This window comes from Oculina patagonica, chromosome 13 (genome assembly GCF_052425735.1).
Source record: "Oculina patagonica isolate OP01 chromosome 13, crgOcupat, whole genome shotgun sequence".
Classification (NCBI taxonomy): Eukaryota; Metazoa; Cnidaria; class Anthozoa; order Scleractinia; family Oculinidae; genus Oculina; species Oculina patagonica.
In genome coordinates this window covers 21,807,490-21,822,827 of record NC_135770.1, presented here as the reverse complement: position 1 = coordinate 21,822,827, position 15,338 = coordinate 21,807,490, and the positions used below count along the sequence as shown (strand labels likewise).

The window sequence follows — 15,338 nt, the reverse complement described above, 5'->3', positions numbered from 1 at the left end:
GTAGACTTCCCGTTCACCAATCAGAAAATTGAACGAGTATTCGCGAGCATTCTGACCGTTCACGTCAGCGTGACGTCATAAGCGTACGCTGCTACTTATCAACGTTTCTTATGAATACCGAAGGCTCGAACAATTTTTAGAGATGGGGTTTAGCTGGCGTCAAAGCTATTTTTATTTGTTGTGTTTTCCAAAGCTTATGAAAGATGTTTTCGTTACTGACCGTCAGTAGATAATGTCGCAAACAGCTCGCTAACTGAACAGTCCATTGTCGAAGTTTCATGTGCATTAATAATTTCAACATTAACTTATTTTTATAACCTGAACTGATTTTTATCTGCAGACCAAATAAATCGTATTTTCTAAAATTCTTTTTTAACCAATGAACTACATGACAAATGCTTTTCAAGGCCAGAAAACGTTATGGTATTGTCAGTCACAGAAAAGTTATGACATTTAGGATTTTTTTTTATTCTTGTAACACGGTTCGCAGTGTTTTACAAGACTTGCAAGTCCTTGAAACTGAATTTATTGTTTGAAGTGCCAAAAATTTGCTCTTTTTATCATTAACTTGTACTTCTATCCATAAATGGCATAACTATAATAATTTTTATTGTGTTTAATAGCACAGATTATACATCAAAGAATGGATTTAGGTCCTTAATGCCCTTGAAAAAGCCCTTGAGTGTTTGCTTATATTGTAAAAAATAGTACGACCCCTGCATTATGGGTTTGAGTAAAGCCTGCACGAATTAGTTTTTAACTAGATTTTGTTTGCTGTACGTAATGCTTAGCCTAATAAAAAATTATTTATGAATTGTTTCCATGTGGCTGTTGTTTGGTCACAAAGCACAGTTTTTGCAGTGTCGACTGGAGGCTAAAACAATTTGATATAATTGTCAGCAAGAAGCTGTATTGATCAAGGAGTTTTCTTCGATTATGTTTAACTGACGTAAACTTTAAAAGAAGCTCTTATATAGATTCAGATTGAGATATAACACCTGCTTGGAAATGTAAGCACGGTTATTTCCAAAAAACGTCGAAAATCAGGTGGCATACAGTTTATTCAGTGGTCAGACAGTCGATATCGTTCTCTCGTTCGTTTATTCGTTTGTTCCTTGGTTCGTGCACTCAATCTTTAATTTCTTCGCTCCTACGTTCGTTTCCTCGCTCACCCGCTTGAACGTACTTACGTACGTTCGTTGTTTCGGTCGTTCGTCACCGTTGCCATTCGTTTATAGTTCGCCCCCTCTCTCGGTCGTTAGTTCGCTTGTTCGCTCACTGGCCCGTTCGTTAGTACGCTCGTGCGCTTACTCACTCGATCGTCGCCCATTCTTCGTCGCCCATTCTTCCTCCTGTCTGCCCGTTCGTTTATGTTACTACTGAACTTAAATGACACCATTTCAGAACACAGTTCAGGTAGGAGGAAGTGCCGTTAAGTTTTGGAAAACTAATTACAATTTGCTCTCCCTTCAACAATTCCACGCAAAATCACGATTGTTGGGCGTGTGATGGTGTCGATGACGTCTTGTTCATAAACATGTTTTCCCATTTGAAAATAATGACCAAAGGTTTATGGCCGGCGGATGCATCTTCGGATTTTTCTCGGGCATGTTCCTCGTCATCTTGGACAATCTTCGTCAAATGGTTCAAAATGTTTCGGAATCGTGAAAGATGCCTTGAAATGCATGGATACCTGTACCATGAGGCCAACAACTCGACTTCCGGTGAAGAGGAATGGACAGACTTCCGGTCCTTCAGTTTTTTATTTTTTTATCAGTATCAGAATTTAGAATTTGTGTATTTTGATCGCACATTTAGGTTTGTACTCTTTCGACAAGTTCTGTACCAAAACACCCAAAGGGAAACCGCCAAATGACAAGAACTGAAATCTTAATCTAAATCTGAATTGCCACATGAAAATTGAAAAAAGAAAACCAAAATGTTGCAGGAAGTCGAAAAAAAATTAAAAAAGCTAACCGTTGCATAAAACTAAAATGTAGATCATAAATGTCACATCAGGACTAGCTGAAAATCTGAAAACCCACCCGTTAAACGGAAACTGAAATTTAAAACCAATTCCGAGGTTGCGTAGGGGACTGGGGCGAGTTTTTAATTTTATGTAATCGATAATCTGACTCCATCACATAAAAGAACTTGGCGAGATTGGTCATTTGACCAAGTTTGACGCTTTTAGGATGAACAGAGACGAAGTTATGGGTCTTGAAACATGGTTAAAAATTCATACAAACGTCTCTTATTTTGAGACAGCGTCCCCCAAAACCATATAAACTCTTAAATTTTTTATGATTTTTGTGATACTCTTAAAAATGGGCAAACATAGTGTTTTTCATCTTAGTTTCTTTCAAATAATGGGTCTTTGGCAGGATTTTACAGCTGTCACAAAATTGATAAAAATTTTAAGAGATTATATGGTTTTGGGGGACGCTGGCTTACAATTAGAGACGTTTGTATGGATTTTTAACCATGTTTCAAAGTCCATAACTTCGTTTCTGTTCATCTTGAAAGCATCAAACTTGGTCAAATGACCAATCTCACCGTGATCTTTCATGTGGTGGTGTCAGATTATCGATTACTTAAGATTTGAAACTCGCCCCAGTCCCCTGCGCAACCAGTAGTAACGCAGTAACATTTGTTTTGTTTACATGGCAAAATTTTGTTTTCACAAGTTCACTAAAAGTTAAATTAATAGTAAGCTTTTTATTGAAAAAGCATAAAACTACAGTTGATTCCCCATACAAAGTAAATAAAATAGTGCATGGTTGCTTGAATACGTGGATTTTTTTTCTCGCATGTTTCATTGGAAACTCATGCGCATGGATTTTCCTATCACTTTGAGACCAAGAATTCGACTTTCTTGAGAAAAGATTATAGCAACTTCCGGTACTGTATTTTTGTAAACTTTTAGGTCTATATTTGGACGCACTTTCTTGTGGTTAATTGCACATTTGCGAATTGTCCACTATTCCACTAACTGTTTCTTTTATCAAGATTAAAAAGTTGTAGCATTATTTTTAGAAAACCTCGAGCTTTCATTTTCGACAGGACGACATAACGACACAACTGCATTGTGATATCGACTAACTGACTCCATTTTTCGGTCATTGTTTCCCGGTATTTCAAGCTCATATTTTTACTTGTTTATTTTAAAGTTTCTCGTATATTTTCTTCGACAGCACTCGACAATTCACCCCAGCTTTATAAGATGGTGCTTTTTCTACAAGTTCCGTGCCAGAATATCCAAAGGGGAATCTCCAAATGTCGAAAATCGAAATCTTAATCTAAATCTGAACTGCCACGTGAAAAATGAAAATCTGAAACCAAAATGTTTGCACGAAGACGGAAAACCGAAAAAGCAAATAACGGAAAATCTAAAAAGCTAACGATTTGATTACATAAAAACTCAAATTTTAATCCAAAATGTGATATAAAAAGATTAAACTCGACTGCTAAACTGTTACATGAAAACGGAAAATCTGTAAAGCTAACCGTTGCGTAAATTTTAATATCCACAATTTGCACATGAAAAATTAAATCTTGAGCCGAAATTTTTCAGAATGACGCCGTTAAGTCTAGAAAATTAATCGTTTGCATTAAAACTGAAATGTTGAAATCCAAAATTGACCACAAATTGGAAAATGACTATCTAGCACAAAAAATGCCAAAATCAAGACCAAAATGATGCATAAAAACTGAAATCTAGACCCGAAATGCCACATCACGACCAGCTGAAAATCCAAAAATCCAACCGTTAGATGGAAACTGAAATTTAAAACCAATCTCTATAAATTGAAAGAGTTGCCATAACTCGTCACCACTTGTTGTTGGTTGTTTGAGTTGTTCGTCTCTCACTACAGTTTGATACAAGTTCTTTGCAAAATTTGCTGATCGTCCTTTGACTATGTAAGTAGTAACTCACGTTTTGGTACAATGTTCTTAGATTCAAACTATCATTTCTCGATTGTCCCGCCTTTATTTCTTGTTTGTTACGAGCAAACACACTGATTTTTCACGTTAATTAATAGATTGTTCTACCGTTGAACTTAGAGACTTCCAGAAGCCTTATTTTGGACCAGAAACAGTAAGTAATTGCAAATGACTCTGTCACCTTCAACCTTTTCAGCGATAACTTATTTTTTCTTTAATTCTGTGAATTGCTGTAGTGTAAATTTAAGGAACGCAATTTTCAATAGCAGCAGTATACTTGTGTCCAGATTTGCTAGACGTTTCTTGTTTAAAACCCTTAAGCAATTTTGCATTGGTTTAAAGCCACGTAAAGAAGGCGGACAAAGCCCCACTGTTGTTTAAATGTATGATATAGTTATTCCAAAATGATTTGAATGTATGTAGGAAGGGGCAACACCCTTTCCATTCCTTACTGTTTAGAGTTTGCTTTGGGTTTAATATTTTATTGAATAACATTTATTTTTAAATTTTTCTTGTGAAAGGTTGTTTTACTGTTGACCTCAGAGATTCCAAGAAACCTTATTTTGGATCGGAAACAGTAAGTATTTACAACTGACTTTATCTTTTTGCCCTATACATTATTTTTTTTTTAATTCTGCATGTTGTGGCTGTAGTTTGAGGAAACGTAATTTTAAATGTAAGCTATGAGCTTACCGTTATGTCCACGGTTCTGTAAGATCATTATTCTTGTTGGAATTTATCAATTTAAGCAACGCGAACTCACGTTTAAGCAATTTTATATTGGTTTAACCCTATGTAAAAAGAGGCCAGGCATTTTTTTAATTGATTCTATTTCGAGTTTGCTTTGAGTACTTTACAAGACGGAAATTTCGTTGCAACAGTGTTCGGGGCTTTTGTCACGTATTCACAGTGTTACTTCGGGTAGGTTTAATATTTCATTGAGTAACATTTAATTAGTTTCAATTTTTTTCTTGTTGATAGGTTGTGTTTTACTGTTAACCTCAGAGATTCCAAAAAGCCTTCTTTTGGATCAGAAACAGTAAGTATTTACAATTGAATGTCACTTTCAACCTTTTGCGATCATTTAACTGATTTCCTTCAAGTTTGCATATATCACTGTTGATTGAGAAAAAATAATTTTAGATAGCAGTTTTCTTAGTTTTTTCTTGTTGGTTAAGTTACATGTAAAGTGAGGCCACCCCCTTTGATCTTATTCTGTTTTCATGTTGATAGGTTGTTTTACCGTTAAACTCAGAGACTCTCAGAAGCCTTATTTTGGATCAGAAACAGTAAGTATTTGCAATTTACTGTCACTTTCAAAATTTTTGCGAAAAAAATTATTACATTCTTACTTCTACAAAGGCTATCCAAATAAAATGTTTCGGTTTCCATCGGCTTTTACCTTCTCCCCGAAAGTAGGTCGGTCAGCTAGTCAGACAACGAGGAAAAATAAAAAGTAATAAACAATTCGATAAGGGTCGATAAGTGGGAGCCAAGATCATAGCTTCCCAGCACTAAATTTTAACGAGACCTTGTCATTTTAGAAAGTCTTTGAAGATGTTTGCGTGGAAAATTAAGACGCCAAAGTCACTTTTACATGTATTAAAGGAGTAAAAATTTTGAAGCACGCGCGAATAGAGGGCAGACAATCAATCGGGGATTCTTTTTTTTTTACTTTTTTCAAAACATTGTGCGGTGGGACGAGGGGAAACGAATGACTGATTTTGTTCGGATGGCCAAACTAACTTTTGTAGTTTCAGGAAACGAATTTTCAATACTTGTTATGAGCACGCGCCCAGTGTTGCTGGATGCTTCTTGTTAAAATTTATTTTCAACTATTTAAGAAATCCTATATTGGTTTAAATTACGACGGGTATTCGTTTGAGATACATTTGTACTAGCCAATTCATTTGTCTCGATGAAAGGATGTCGTCTTGAAAAGTGCGATTTTCCACCGGCAATCGCGTAGCCGGTATGACGAAAAGAACGGTTAAAAAAGAGCGATTAAGTTTTCTATGATTTATACAAGCCTCGTATTGCCCGCCTTTAAAGCTTGTTTGACATTTTATGAAGTATGTCCATTTGAAAACGGTACAGTTAATTTTGTGTTTCATACCGTTTTTTATAGAGATTTACAATGGAGTCAGTTTCTATACGCACCTAAAATTTTCAAAGACGCCGAATAACTTCGAAAGATTGTTGAAATCCGCAAAATTAAGCCCAGGGCTCCGCAAACTAACAAACATCTCAAGAGCTTATTTTTGGAATTAAAAGGCAGATCATTTATCTATATTCTTTGTGGAGACATACAATACAATACAATACTTTATTTAAATTGGGAAACATGCTTAGCTTAGAATAGCTAGTTTACAGATGTTCCACTGAAATAACAGATAAAAGAAAAACTAAAACAGAATCTATAAGAATTTAAAAATATATCATCTAAAATCTAAAATGTTTAAATGCACTACCTAAAAATATTATTGTGTCTACTATATTATTGTGTCTACTATACTTTTGTGTAGTTTTTGTTTTGTTTGTTTGTTTGTTTTTAATTTTGTTGCGAATTTCTTCGTTCGAATTTGAATTAAGGTTCGCACTTGACTGAATTTTAGACGTAAACTTCTAATTTTTTGGAGATTTTCAGCGAAAAACTTTACGATCAACTTTTTTAATGGCTGCTTATGAAATGGGACTAAAGACTTTTTTCATTTACAGTTTTTCGTATTTCAGTAGAAGTTTATCTTGATATTTTGTCCGTGACAGAATTCGATATATTTTTCACTCCTGCCAGTGGTCTTAGAACTAATGAAACCGAAAAATAAAAGGCAACGCCCAAAGGCCAAAAACTGAAAAATTTTGGATCAACATGTTTCATGCAAACTGAAAATCTAAAAAATCTTATAAATGTCGCATGAAAACTGAAATAAAATAATGAAGCACGAAAACTGAAATTTTAAACCTGGAGAGTTTTATGAAAGCTCAAAGAAAAAACTTATTTAAATGTATCACGAAAAATGAAAATTCAAACCTATTGTTCCCTGAAAACATGAAATTTTATAATTACATTTGATTTTTGTTAGAATGCGAAAAGCTGCCGATAAATGTTCTGTAATTTTTGTTGTTAGTCGAAATATCTAACTTTCATGCAAAGTTTTTTCAGTCGAACTGCAGTGTATAATTTGTCCTCATTGACGCTACAAAGCATAATTATAAAATAATAATAATATTTGACAAATGGGCTAATACAACTTTGACACATGCAGTTAAAAAAAACGTTAAGTAAAACAAAACGTCAATGTCGAAAACGATGGCTATCGAGTCTATCGAGCAACACAAAACAGATAGTACATGCAGGATCTTTAAAATTGAAAGAGATTCTTAGCCGATATGATTTAATATTTAGTGACTTGAAGGAATGGGGGCAAAAGAACGTTTTATTTTATATGCATTATCGCAATTGGGAAACAAACTCCTCCCAACAATTAATAAAATGATTAAAAAAACAGGACTGGTTTGGCTAGGTGTAAAAATTGAAACGTGTTGCATGATTTGAAGTTCCCCTTTTTTCGCCTCCCCCTTCTTCCCCCCAAAGAACCACGAAAAAACGCCGGGCAGAGCCGACGGGAGAGAAATCCGGCTGACTAGACATCTGAATTCAGTACTGAGAGGCTGTAACTGTGTTGGCATCTTGTCGTCTCTCTTTTCTCGCCAAGCGGAGTTTCTCATTGTGTTCCTTCCTCTGTTACTCACTGTGCGTCACACAACAACTATACACGTGGAGACTGATTTGATCAATGCCCTGCGTAAAAAAATCTTTGCTTCAATTCTGCTTCTATTCCAAACCTTGATTAATTCATAAACGCCCTTCTTGCTTTCAGATTGTTGTTTACAAGTGCGTGAACCACTATATGTCGTGCACCCACTTGACCCTTTACAGTAACACTTTCGTTACTCGCTGTGTTTACTCGCATAACTTTGCATTTTCCCACACGCATTCAAACAACTGTCACCTGTCATTCTCTGCTAGCCCGTTGCCTGATGGTTTTTAATGTATGGACTGTTGTGTTGATGACAGTAATACCACATCATCAGTCTAATCAAGATCTTTAAGTTTAGATGTACAGATTCATCTCAGTACAGTTCCTTTACCAACGTGCCTAAAGGTGCCTCTTATCTCCCAATCTTCGACGAGAAGGCCGGGAATGAAATCCTGGCATTTTGCAACCTTGTTTAAACCTTTTCTTCATTTTAAGACCCCACACACATTTAGCGTCGCAATGACTTTACAACATTGATGATCTTCTTTGGGACTCTATACTGCTCATGAACCCAAAGAGGCTGTCTCTGTGTTCTGTTTCAAACCTCTCAGTCCCGAAATACAAGAAATTTATGTAAAGAGATGCTTGCCGCCATGGACTATTATTTTTGTCATCTATTCATTTGCTCCAGGATGTACGGAGACTGAAGACTTGCTCTGATCTAAATCGAGTTTGTGTCTTATGGCGTTGTCTGTTATCAATCCCATTGTGGATTATTTAAATCATCTTGCCCCGCCAGTTCTTGCCTTCTTTGAATCTCCTCTTCTCAGGGTGGTTTCACGAAGAGCCTTCTTTCAGTGTAGCCAGTTTTATTATCTACAGATGTCTTTTATAAGTTCCTTTCGCTTGTTGTTGTGAAGCAAATGTCAGCCTTCAGCAGTTCTGCCGTTATCTCGTCCTTTATCCTCTGATCTCTGTTTTAGTTTTCCTCCAAAAACTATATTCCATGCCTATTTTTAAATAGGCTCTACTTTTTTCTATTGTATTATTTAACAGGGTCAGTGTACTTGTTTTTTTCCATTCCATTTTGTATGCTTTTCTACTCTTTTGGTCACTCGCTAAGATCTTTCTTCCTCTAACTTTCATTTTAATGTCTTTTTTTTCTCTATTCGCTAAAGCGAGTCTCTACTTTTCTACGGTTTGCTTTAATGCTTTTTTTTTACCTCTCCCTCAGCCAAGTGGTGCGCTTTCTCTGGCATCTTATATTTTTTTCGAGCTCTAGAGTCCTCGTCAGTGCTCTGACTCTCTGTCAATATGAAACATTTGTTCCATTATATCATGTGAAATTGACTGTGTCCATCTGCAGTCAACCCGCGTGTTTGTTGATATCATTGTGTGGGTATAATAAGGACATTCATGTCCAAACAGAAATCGCATAAACAGTTAAACATCGGACCATTACCTATCCGTTGTTCTCCACATCTCTTCCAATATTTGGATTCATATCAATAGTGATACATAGCATTGTCTTGTTTGCCTGCTATCATAGCCCAGCTGAATTTTCCCGTACAACCAATCTTTGTTTTCTTCATCCGCAATTCTCAACTGTAAGGAAATAGACCCGATCAACGGCAGCTTAACGAATATGAAGTAGGCTTTGCCTTAATGCGCTCATTTGTGTGTGTCCAATTGATCATCGCTCTGGAGCTCGCTGCTTCTTTGTCAAACATTATAGTCCCTTAGTCCCACAGAACACTTTTGTAACTGCTTTCACAAATCCACATTATCTAATAACACGGTTTTGTCAGCACTTTTGCTACTTGAGTCACTTTACCTTTTTATTCGTCTACACGTGGGCTTACAAAAAAACAGAAGAAAGGGGATCTGACATGTTTGCCAGTATACAAGTGGGATTTGGAATAGTACCCTTTGGCGGCAGTTTTCAATCAACCTCGCCCAAGATCAAAGATATTCTATATTGTTTCTCGTCTTCTAGGTGTGCGCTTGAGTAAGAGAAAGAAGAGTCTGTATTGCGATACATTCATCGAAAATGGAAGAAACGAATCCAGAAATTATAGCGAGCCTTGAGCAACGCCTTAACATTGCCAAAGAAGCCGGAGACAGGGCCGAGGAAGGACTTGCCTATGGAAACCTTGGCGACGCTTACAGAAATCTCGGTGACTTCAGGCAAGCCGTTGACTACTACAAGCGACATCTTAGCGTTGTCACAGAACTCGGGAACAAGCCTCAGGAACAAAGCGCCTGTAAAGATGTTGGCGATGCTTACAGAAGACTTGGTGAGTTCAGACAAGCCAGCGACTACCATAGGCAAGCTCTAAGCCTTGCCCAAGAAATCGGGGACAAGGCTGAAGAAGGATGTGCCTATCGAAATCTTGGAGAAGATTACCGAAGTCTCGGTGATTTCAAACAAGCCGTTGACTGCCACAAGCAAGATCTACACATCGCTAAAGACATCGGAGACAAAGCTAAGGAAGGAAGTGCCTGTCGAAATCTTGGACTTGCTTACAAGGGCCTTGGCGATTTAAAGCAAGCCATCGAGTACCACAAGCAAGATCTTAGTATTGCCAAGGATGTCGGTGACAGGGCAAGCGAAGGACGCGCCTATGGAAATCTTGGCGACGCCTATATAAGCCTTGGTGATTTTAATCAAGCCATTGAATATCACAAGCAAGGTCTCATTATTGCAAAAGAAATCGGAGACAGTTCAGTAAAAGGCCGTGCCTATGGAAAAATTGGCGATGCGTTCAGTTGTCTTGGAAATTTTAAGCAAGCCACTGACTTTCAATGGCAATACCTCACCACTGCCAAACAAATCGGTGACAGGGCGGATGAGGGTCGTGCCTACGGAAATCTTGGCGATGCTTCCAGAGGACTTGGTCATTTGAAACAAGCCATTGAGTACCAAAAGCGATATCTTGCCATTGCTAAAGAAGTCGGGAACAAGACTGGTGAAGGACGTGCTTATGGAAATCTTGGTCGTGCTCACTTTGGTCTCGGTGATTTTAAACAAGCCATGGAGTACCACGAGAAAGATCTCAGCATTGCCAAAGAAATCGGGGACAGAGCTGAAGAAGGACGTGCCTTGGAAATCTGGAGTTGTTTAAAAGTGTCGGGATTTAAAAACCTTGAATACCACAAGAAAGATCTTAGCATTGCCAAAGAATTCGGGGACAGGGCCGAGGAGGGGCGTGCCTATGGAAATCTTGGCGATGCTTGCAGAAGTCTCAGTGAATTCAAACAAGCCATAGAATACCATCAGAAAGAGCTTAGCATTGCCAAAGAGGTCGGGGACAGGGCCGAGGAAGGACGTGCCTATGGAAATCTTGGCGAAGATTACACAAGTATTGGTGATTTCAAGCAGGCCATAGAAAACAATACAAAAGACCTTGACATTGCCAGAGAAATCGGTGACAGGGCTGAGGAAGGACGTGCCTATGGAAATCTTGGCGATGCTCACAAAGGCATCCGCGAGTTTAAACGAGCCATGGACTACCACAAGCAAGATATTGCCATTGCCAAGCAAGTCGGGAACAGGGCTGGAGAGGGACGTGGTTGGGGAAATCTTGGCATTGCCTACAGAAGTATCGGTAATTGTGAAAGATCCATCGAATCCCACGAGAAAGAACTTAGCATTGCCAAAGAAGTCGGTGACAGGGCAGCCGAAGGCCGTGCCGCTGGAAATCTTGGCCTTGTTCACAGAAGCCTTGGTGATTGTACACCCGCCATTGAATACCACAACCAAGATCTAAGCATTGCCAAAGAGGTTGGAGACAAATATAGAGAGGGATTTACGTTGTTTGCTCTCGGTCGTGCTAATGAACGCATGGATTCTTTTGACGAGGCGCTGGGTTATTATCGATCCAGTCTGGAGATCTTCAGCAACTTGAGAGCTTCTCTTGGGTCCGAGTTTTCGTGGAAGATAAGCTTCCGTAAGAAGTGCAAAAATGCGTACACCGGGTTGTGGAGAACTCTGCTAAGACTTAAAAAGGCTGACGAGGCTTTGTATGAAGCTGAACAAGGGCGAGGGCAGGTCTTAAAGGAACTCCTGGAGTTGCAGTATGGCTCTGGATGGCTTCATTCTGAACTACCTGATCCCATGGAGAAGATGTCTCGCATAATAAGTGGTTTGACTACACCAGTACTCTTTGTGGCACTTGAAAAAGAGAGGATAAATTTATGGCTAATCAAGGGAAAAGAAATTCATTATGAAAAACGGAACACCGACGAAATCCCCTCGCTGGTGAAGAAAGCTTCCAAAGAAATCAGATTCGCTTTCAAATGTGAAAATCGTTCACTGGACGAGCCAGGAGAACATCAACGGAGTTTGTACAACCTCGTACTTAGCCCCATTGTCGAAGCCCTTCAAGCCAATCAAGGTGATGAATTGATCATTGTCCCAGATGGTGCACTATGCTTGGCTCCTTATCATGCATTTATGAGTCCAGCTAGAAAGTTCCTCTGTGAATCGACCAGGATCCGCATCGTTCCGTCGCTGACAAGTTTACACATGATCGCAACTTGTCCCGAGGACCATCACAGTACGAGTGGGGCGCTGCTTGTTGGAGACCCGTATGTGGAGGAAATTATGGACCAGACCGGGAAGGCCAGATTATCGCAGCTGATTGGTGCTCAACAGGAAGTCCGGATGATAGCCAAGATGTTGAACACCACTCCTCTTATCGGAAGAGATGCAACTAAAGAGGAAGTACTGAAGAGAATTGCCTCCGTGTCCTTGGTGCACATCGCAGCGCACACAAGAAAGAAAACTGGTGAAATTGTCTTGGCCCCAAACACCTCACGGACCTCTAACTTGCCTGAAGAAGAGGACTACATGTTGAACATGGAGGATGTGCTAGCTCTTCAGCTGCGAGCCAAGCTTGTCGTGCTTAGTTCTTCAAATACTGCAAAAGGAGCGATTACCCCTGATGGTGTTATTGGAATTGCAAGGGCTTTCCTGGCTGCTGGTGCTCGTTCTGTTCTGGCGTCAATCTGGGCCGTTAATGACGAGTCGAGTGTGAAGTTCATGGAATGCTTCTACCAAGGTCTGATAGATGGGAAAAGCGCCAGTTTAGCTCTTCATCGTGCTATCAATGTTGTGCGAGAGACAGAGAAGTTCAGCCTCGAAAAGCACTGGGCTCCGTTTACGCTCTTTGGTGATGACGTCAAGCTAGACGTTGGAAAAATAAGAAATCAACAGCACTGTAAGTAGAATATGTTCCGCAACGTTATGAAAACAGTGTTCATCTTCTTGACCATCTTATGCTAAGTCGTCTGTTAAACAAATTCGTTTTATTATCTGAGTCTGAATGTAAGAATCTCAAATACAATGTCCTTTACTATTGTGGAATTCATGCTCCTTGCCCCTTTAATGCAGAATCTCAGTTACAAATTGTGTGTATGCATTACTTTGTTAGGATCGAATTCCTCATGACAAGTGTACCATCTCACATATATATCTTTTCTCGTTTTCAGAAGCTGAATCGTAAAGTTCAGAGAGAGGAAGTTGACCAGCGAGTGATTGAAAATGTCCATCCACGATTTTACAAAAAATACCTAAAGACCAAAATGAAACACCGTAGTATAGCACTTTTGCATCACGACATTCAGTGATTTTGTAACTTTGAAGACTTGCTCACTTATTCTCGATAATTCCTGCTAGAATTTTTTTTGGTGTGAAAGAAAAGATAGCCTTTCATACTAAACTGATTTCAGAGATATTGCTTTGATTTTCATGATACGTTAGAACATTGTTGAGTGTATAGTAGTAGCAATTTTTGTTACATTATTTGTTTCACGATGGTTTTGTTTTATTGACGCGAATCAATCTATAGCATGATTTTTGTAGCACTGATTACGTTACCAATGCGTGTGTCACGTTGATGACAAAGGAAGTAATGAACTGTTACACTATGTTCACGCCAAATGAAAAACAAGTTAAGAAAACCAAAAATGAGCGGCAGACAACAGAAAATCTTAATTTTATAGAGTTAAAATAAACACTCACAATTGGTTCTTTTAAAACTATATTCTACTTGTTAAAAATATTATAAAAGTTTTATTATGATAAAAGTTTTCCAAAAGCCTAGACCTAAAAAAGCACGTATTAAGTTCAGTATAAAGCTGTCTTTTTCGCATTTTTGTTCCAAATGTAGCTTAAGTTACAAGTACCCTTTTATATGACAACATAGTTATAAGTATTTTTAAGATTTATAATGATATATTGGAGAAGATAAGATGAATGTAACCGCAGTTTTTTGATACAGTAGGACTTAAAAGATGATGGACTTATAGAGTCACGTGTAAGGCCTCCTTCGCTTTTTCGTTCCAAATGAAACTTAAGCAATTCATATGATGAATAGTTATAAGCATTTTTATAATCTAATATTACATATAGGAAAGGATAAGCTAAGGAAACTACAGTGATTAGACTCAGTAAGAGTCTTATACTCAAGAATAGGGCTGTTTTCTAGCCTTTTTGTTAAAAATGTAGCTTAGGTGTAGCTTAGGTGTTTCCTATCAATTTGACAAGCAATTTTTCAAGACTTTTTATAATAGCTAATACTTTATCGCCACTTACTGCTTTGAAGTTGCACTTATTATCGCAAGTGGATAACTCACCTCCGTTGGTTTCTTGGATTATCAGTTCGCTTTGATGGACATCTCATTTGCCTACATATCTCACTGTTTCCACTGACTGTTTTTGCACAACAACTGGCCGTGAAAAAAAGGAAACCTGTGCGCATTTCATCTCAGAGTACTGACGAGAAGAAAACCGACCAATGAAACTGTGAAACTGTGTTAAATCAGCTTTGACATGCAAGAGACACATTTAAAGTCATCTTCTGCCCAGAAGTTACCAGGGCAAAAAGTCATGATCAAGATTTGTCTTAGAATACCAAGACTTCACTGAGTCAGTGTTAAAATCAAGAACTTAAAACAGCAAAGTAAAGAAAGAAACCCAGGACTGTGTTTTTATCACACGATCTGGAACTGTGAACTTTGATGTTAATTCAAATCATCACTGACATGAACTGAGGACTTTTGCTAGAGTGACTTTGTATTGAATATAAGGGATAAGCAGCATTGAACCAGTTTTTGTAACGTATATCTGGTACGTATATCAGATCTTTGGTTCATATTTTTATAAACATAATCTTAATTTCTTAAGGATTTTCCAGTGCTTGACGTAAGGTCGTTGACAGCATCTAGTTATGGACGTAAATGAATTATTGACCAATTCATTGAAAACAAAGCAACTGCAAATGACGGGAACAAAAAAAACCAACAAGCTGACATTGAAACAAAAACATTTAAACAAATCAACAACGCTTACAGAAAGGAAAGCAAAGGAAAATTCCGAAGTGAGTTTATTATTTCAGATATCTTGTTCTACAGAGGCAGAGTGAAGATTTTATGGACAGAAGTCGGAACATTAGGTTGTGGAAGCATGTACCGTTAAGCCTGGTTCTCATATGATCGTCCCGATCGTCTCTGTCGCTTCTGTCGCTTCAAAAAGTTTGCTTGCTCCAATCACCTCAGACTTTGCAAACGACAGAGGCGATCGGGGCGATCATATGAGAACCAGCCTTTAGTAAGGAAAGATCCCGTGCT

The 15,338-nt window shown here is 38.2% G+C and overlaps 1 protein-coding gene and 1 long non-coding RNA gene across 3 annotated transcripts; both read left to right on the top strand.

Annotated features, from left to right (window-relative positions):
- The first annotated feature begins 3,844 nt into the window (after positions 1-3,844).
- Positions 3,845-4,543, top strand: LOC144636629 (uncharacterized). The gene is made up of 3 exons (XR_013567581.1): positions 3,845-3,921; positions 4,044-4,099; positions 4,467-4,543. It is a non-coding gene; the product is annotated as an uncharacterized LOC144636629 (long non-coding RNA).
- Positions 4,544-4,926: 383 nt separating this feature from the next.
- Positions 4,927-14,507, top strand: LOC144636254 (uncharacterized). Of its 2 annotated transcripts, none has more exons than XM_078495415.1 (3): positions 4,927-4,984; positions 9,703-12,928; positions 13,200-14,507. In XM_078495415.1, coding segments are annotated over exons 2-3 (3,174 nt in total). In that variant the 5' UTR covers positions 4,927-4,984; positions 9,703-9,756; the 3' UTR covers positions 13,202-14,507. The 2 variants fall into 2 exon arrangements, with proteins under 2 accessions (XP_078351541.1, XP_078351540.1); XM_078495414.1 differs by lacking the exon at positions 4,927-4,984 and adding an exon at positions 5,179-5,234.
- Positions 14,508-15,338: the final 831 nt, after the last annotated feature.

Bases quoted from the DNA above. Each gene is read 5' to 3' on its own strand.
- LOC144636254 (XM_078495415.1), top strand. From the start codon at position 9,757: ATGGAAGAAACGAATCCAGAAATTATAGCGAGCCTTGAGCAACGCCTT.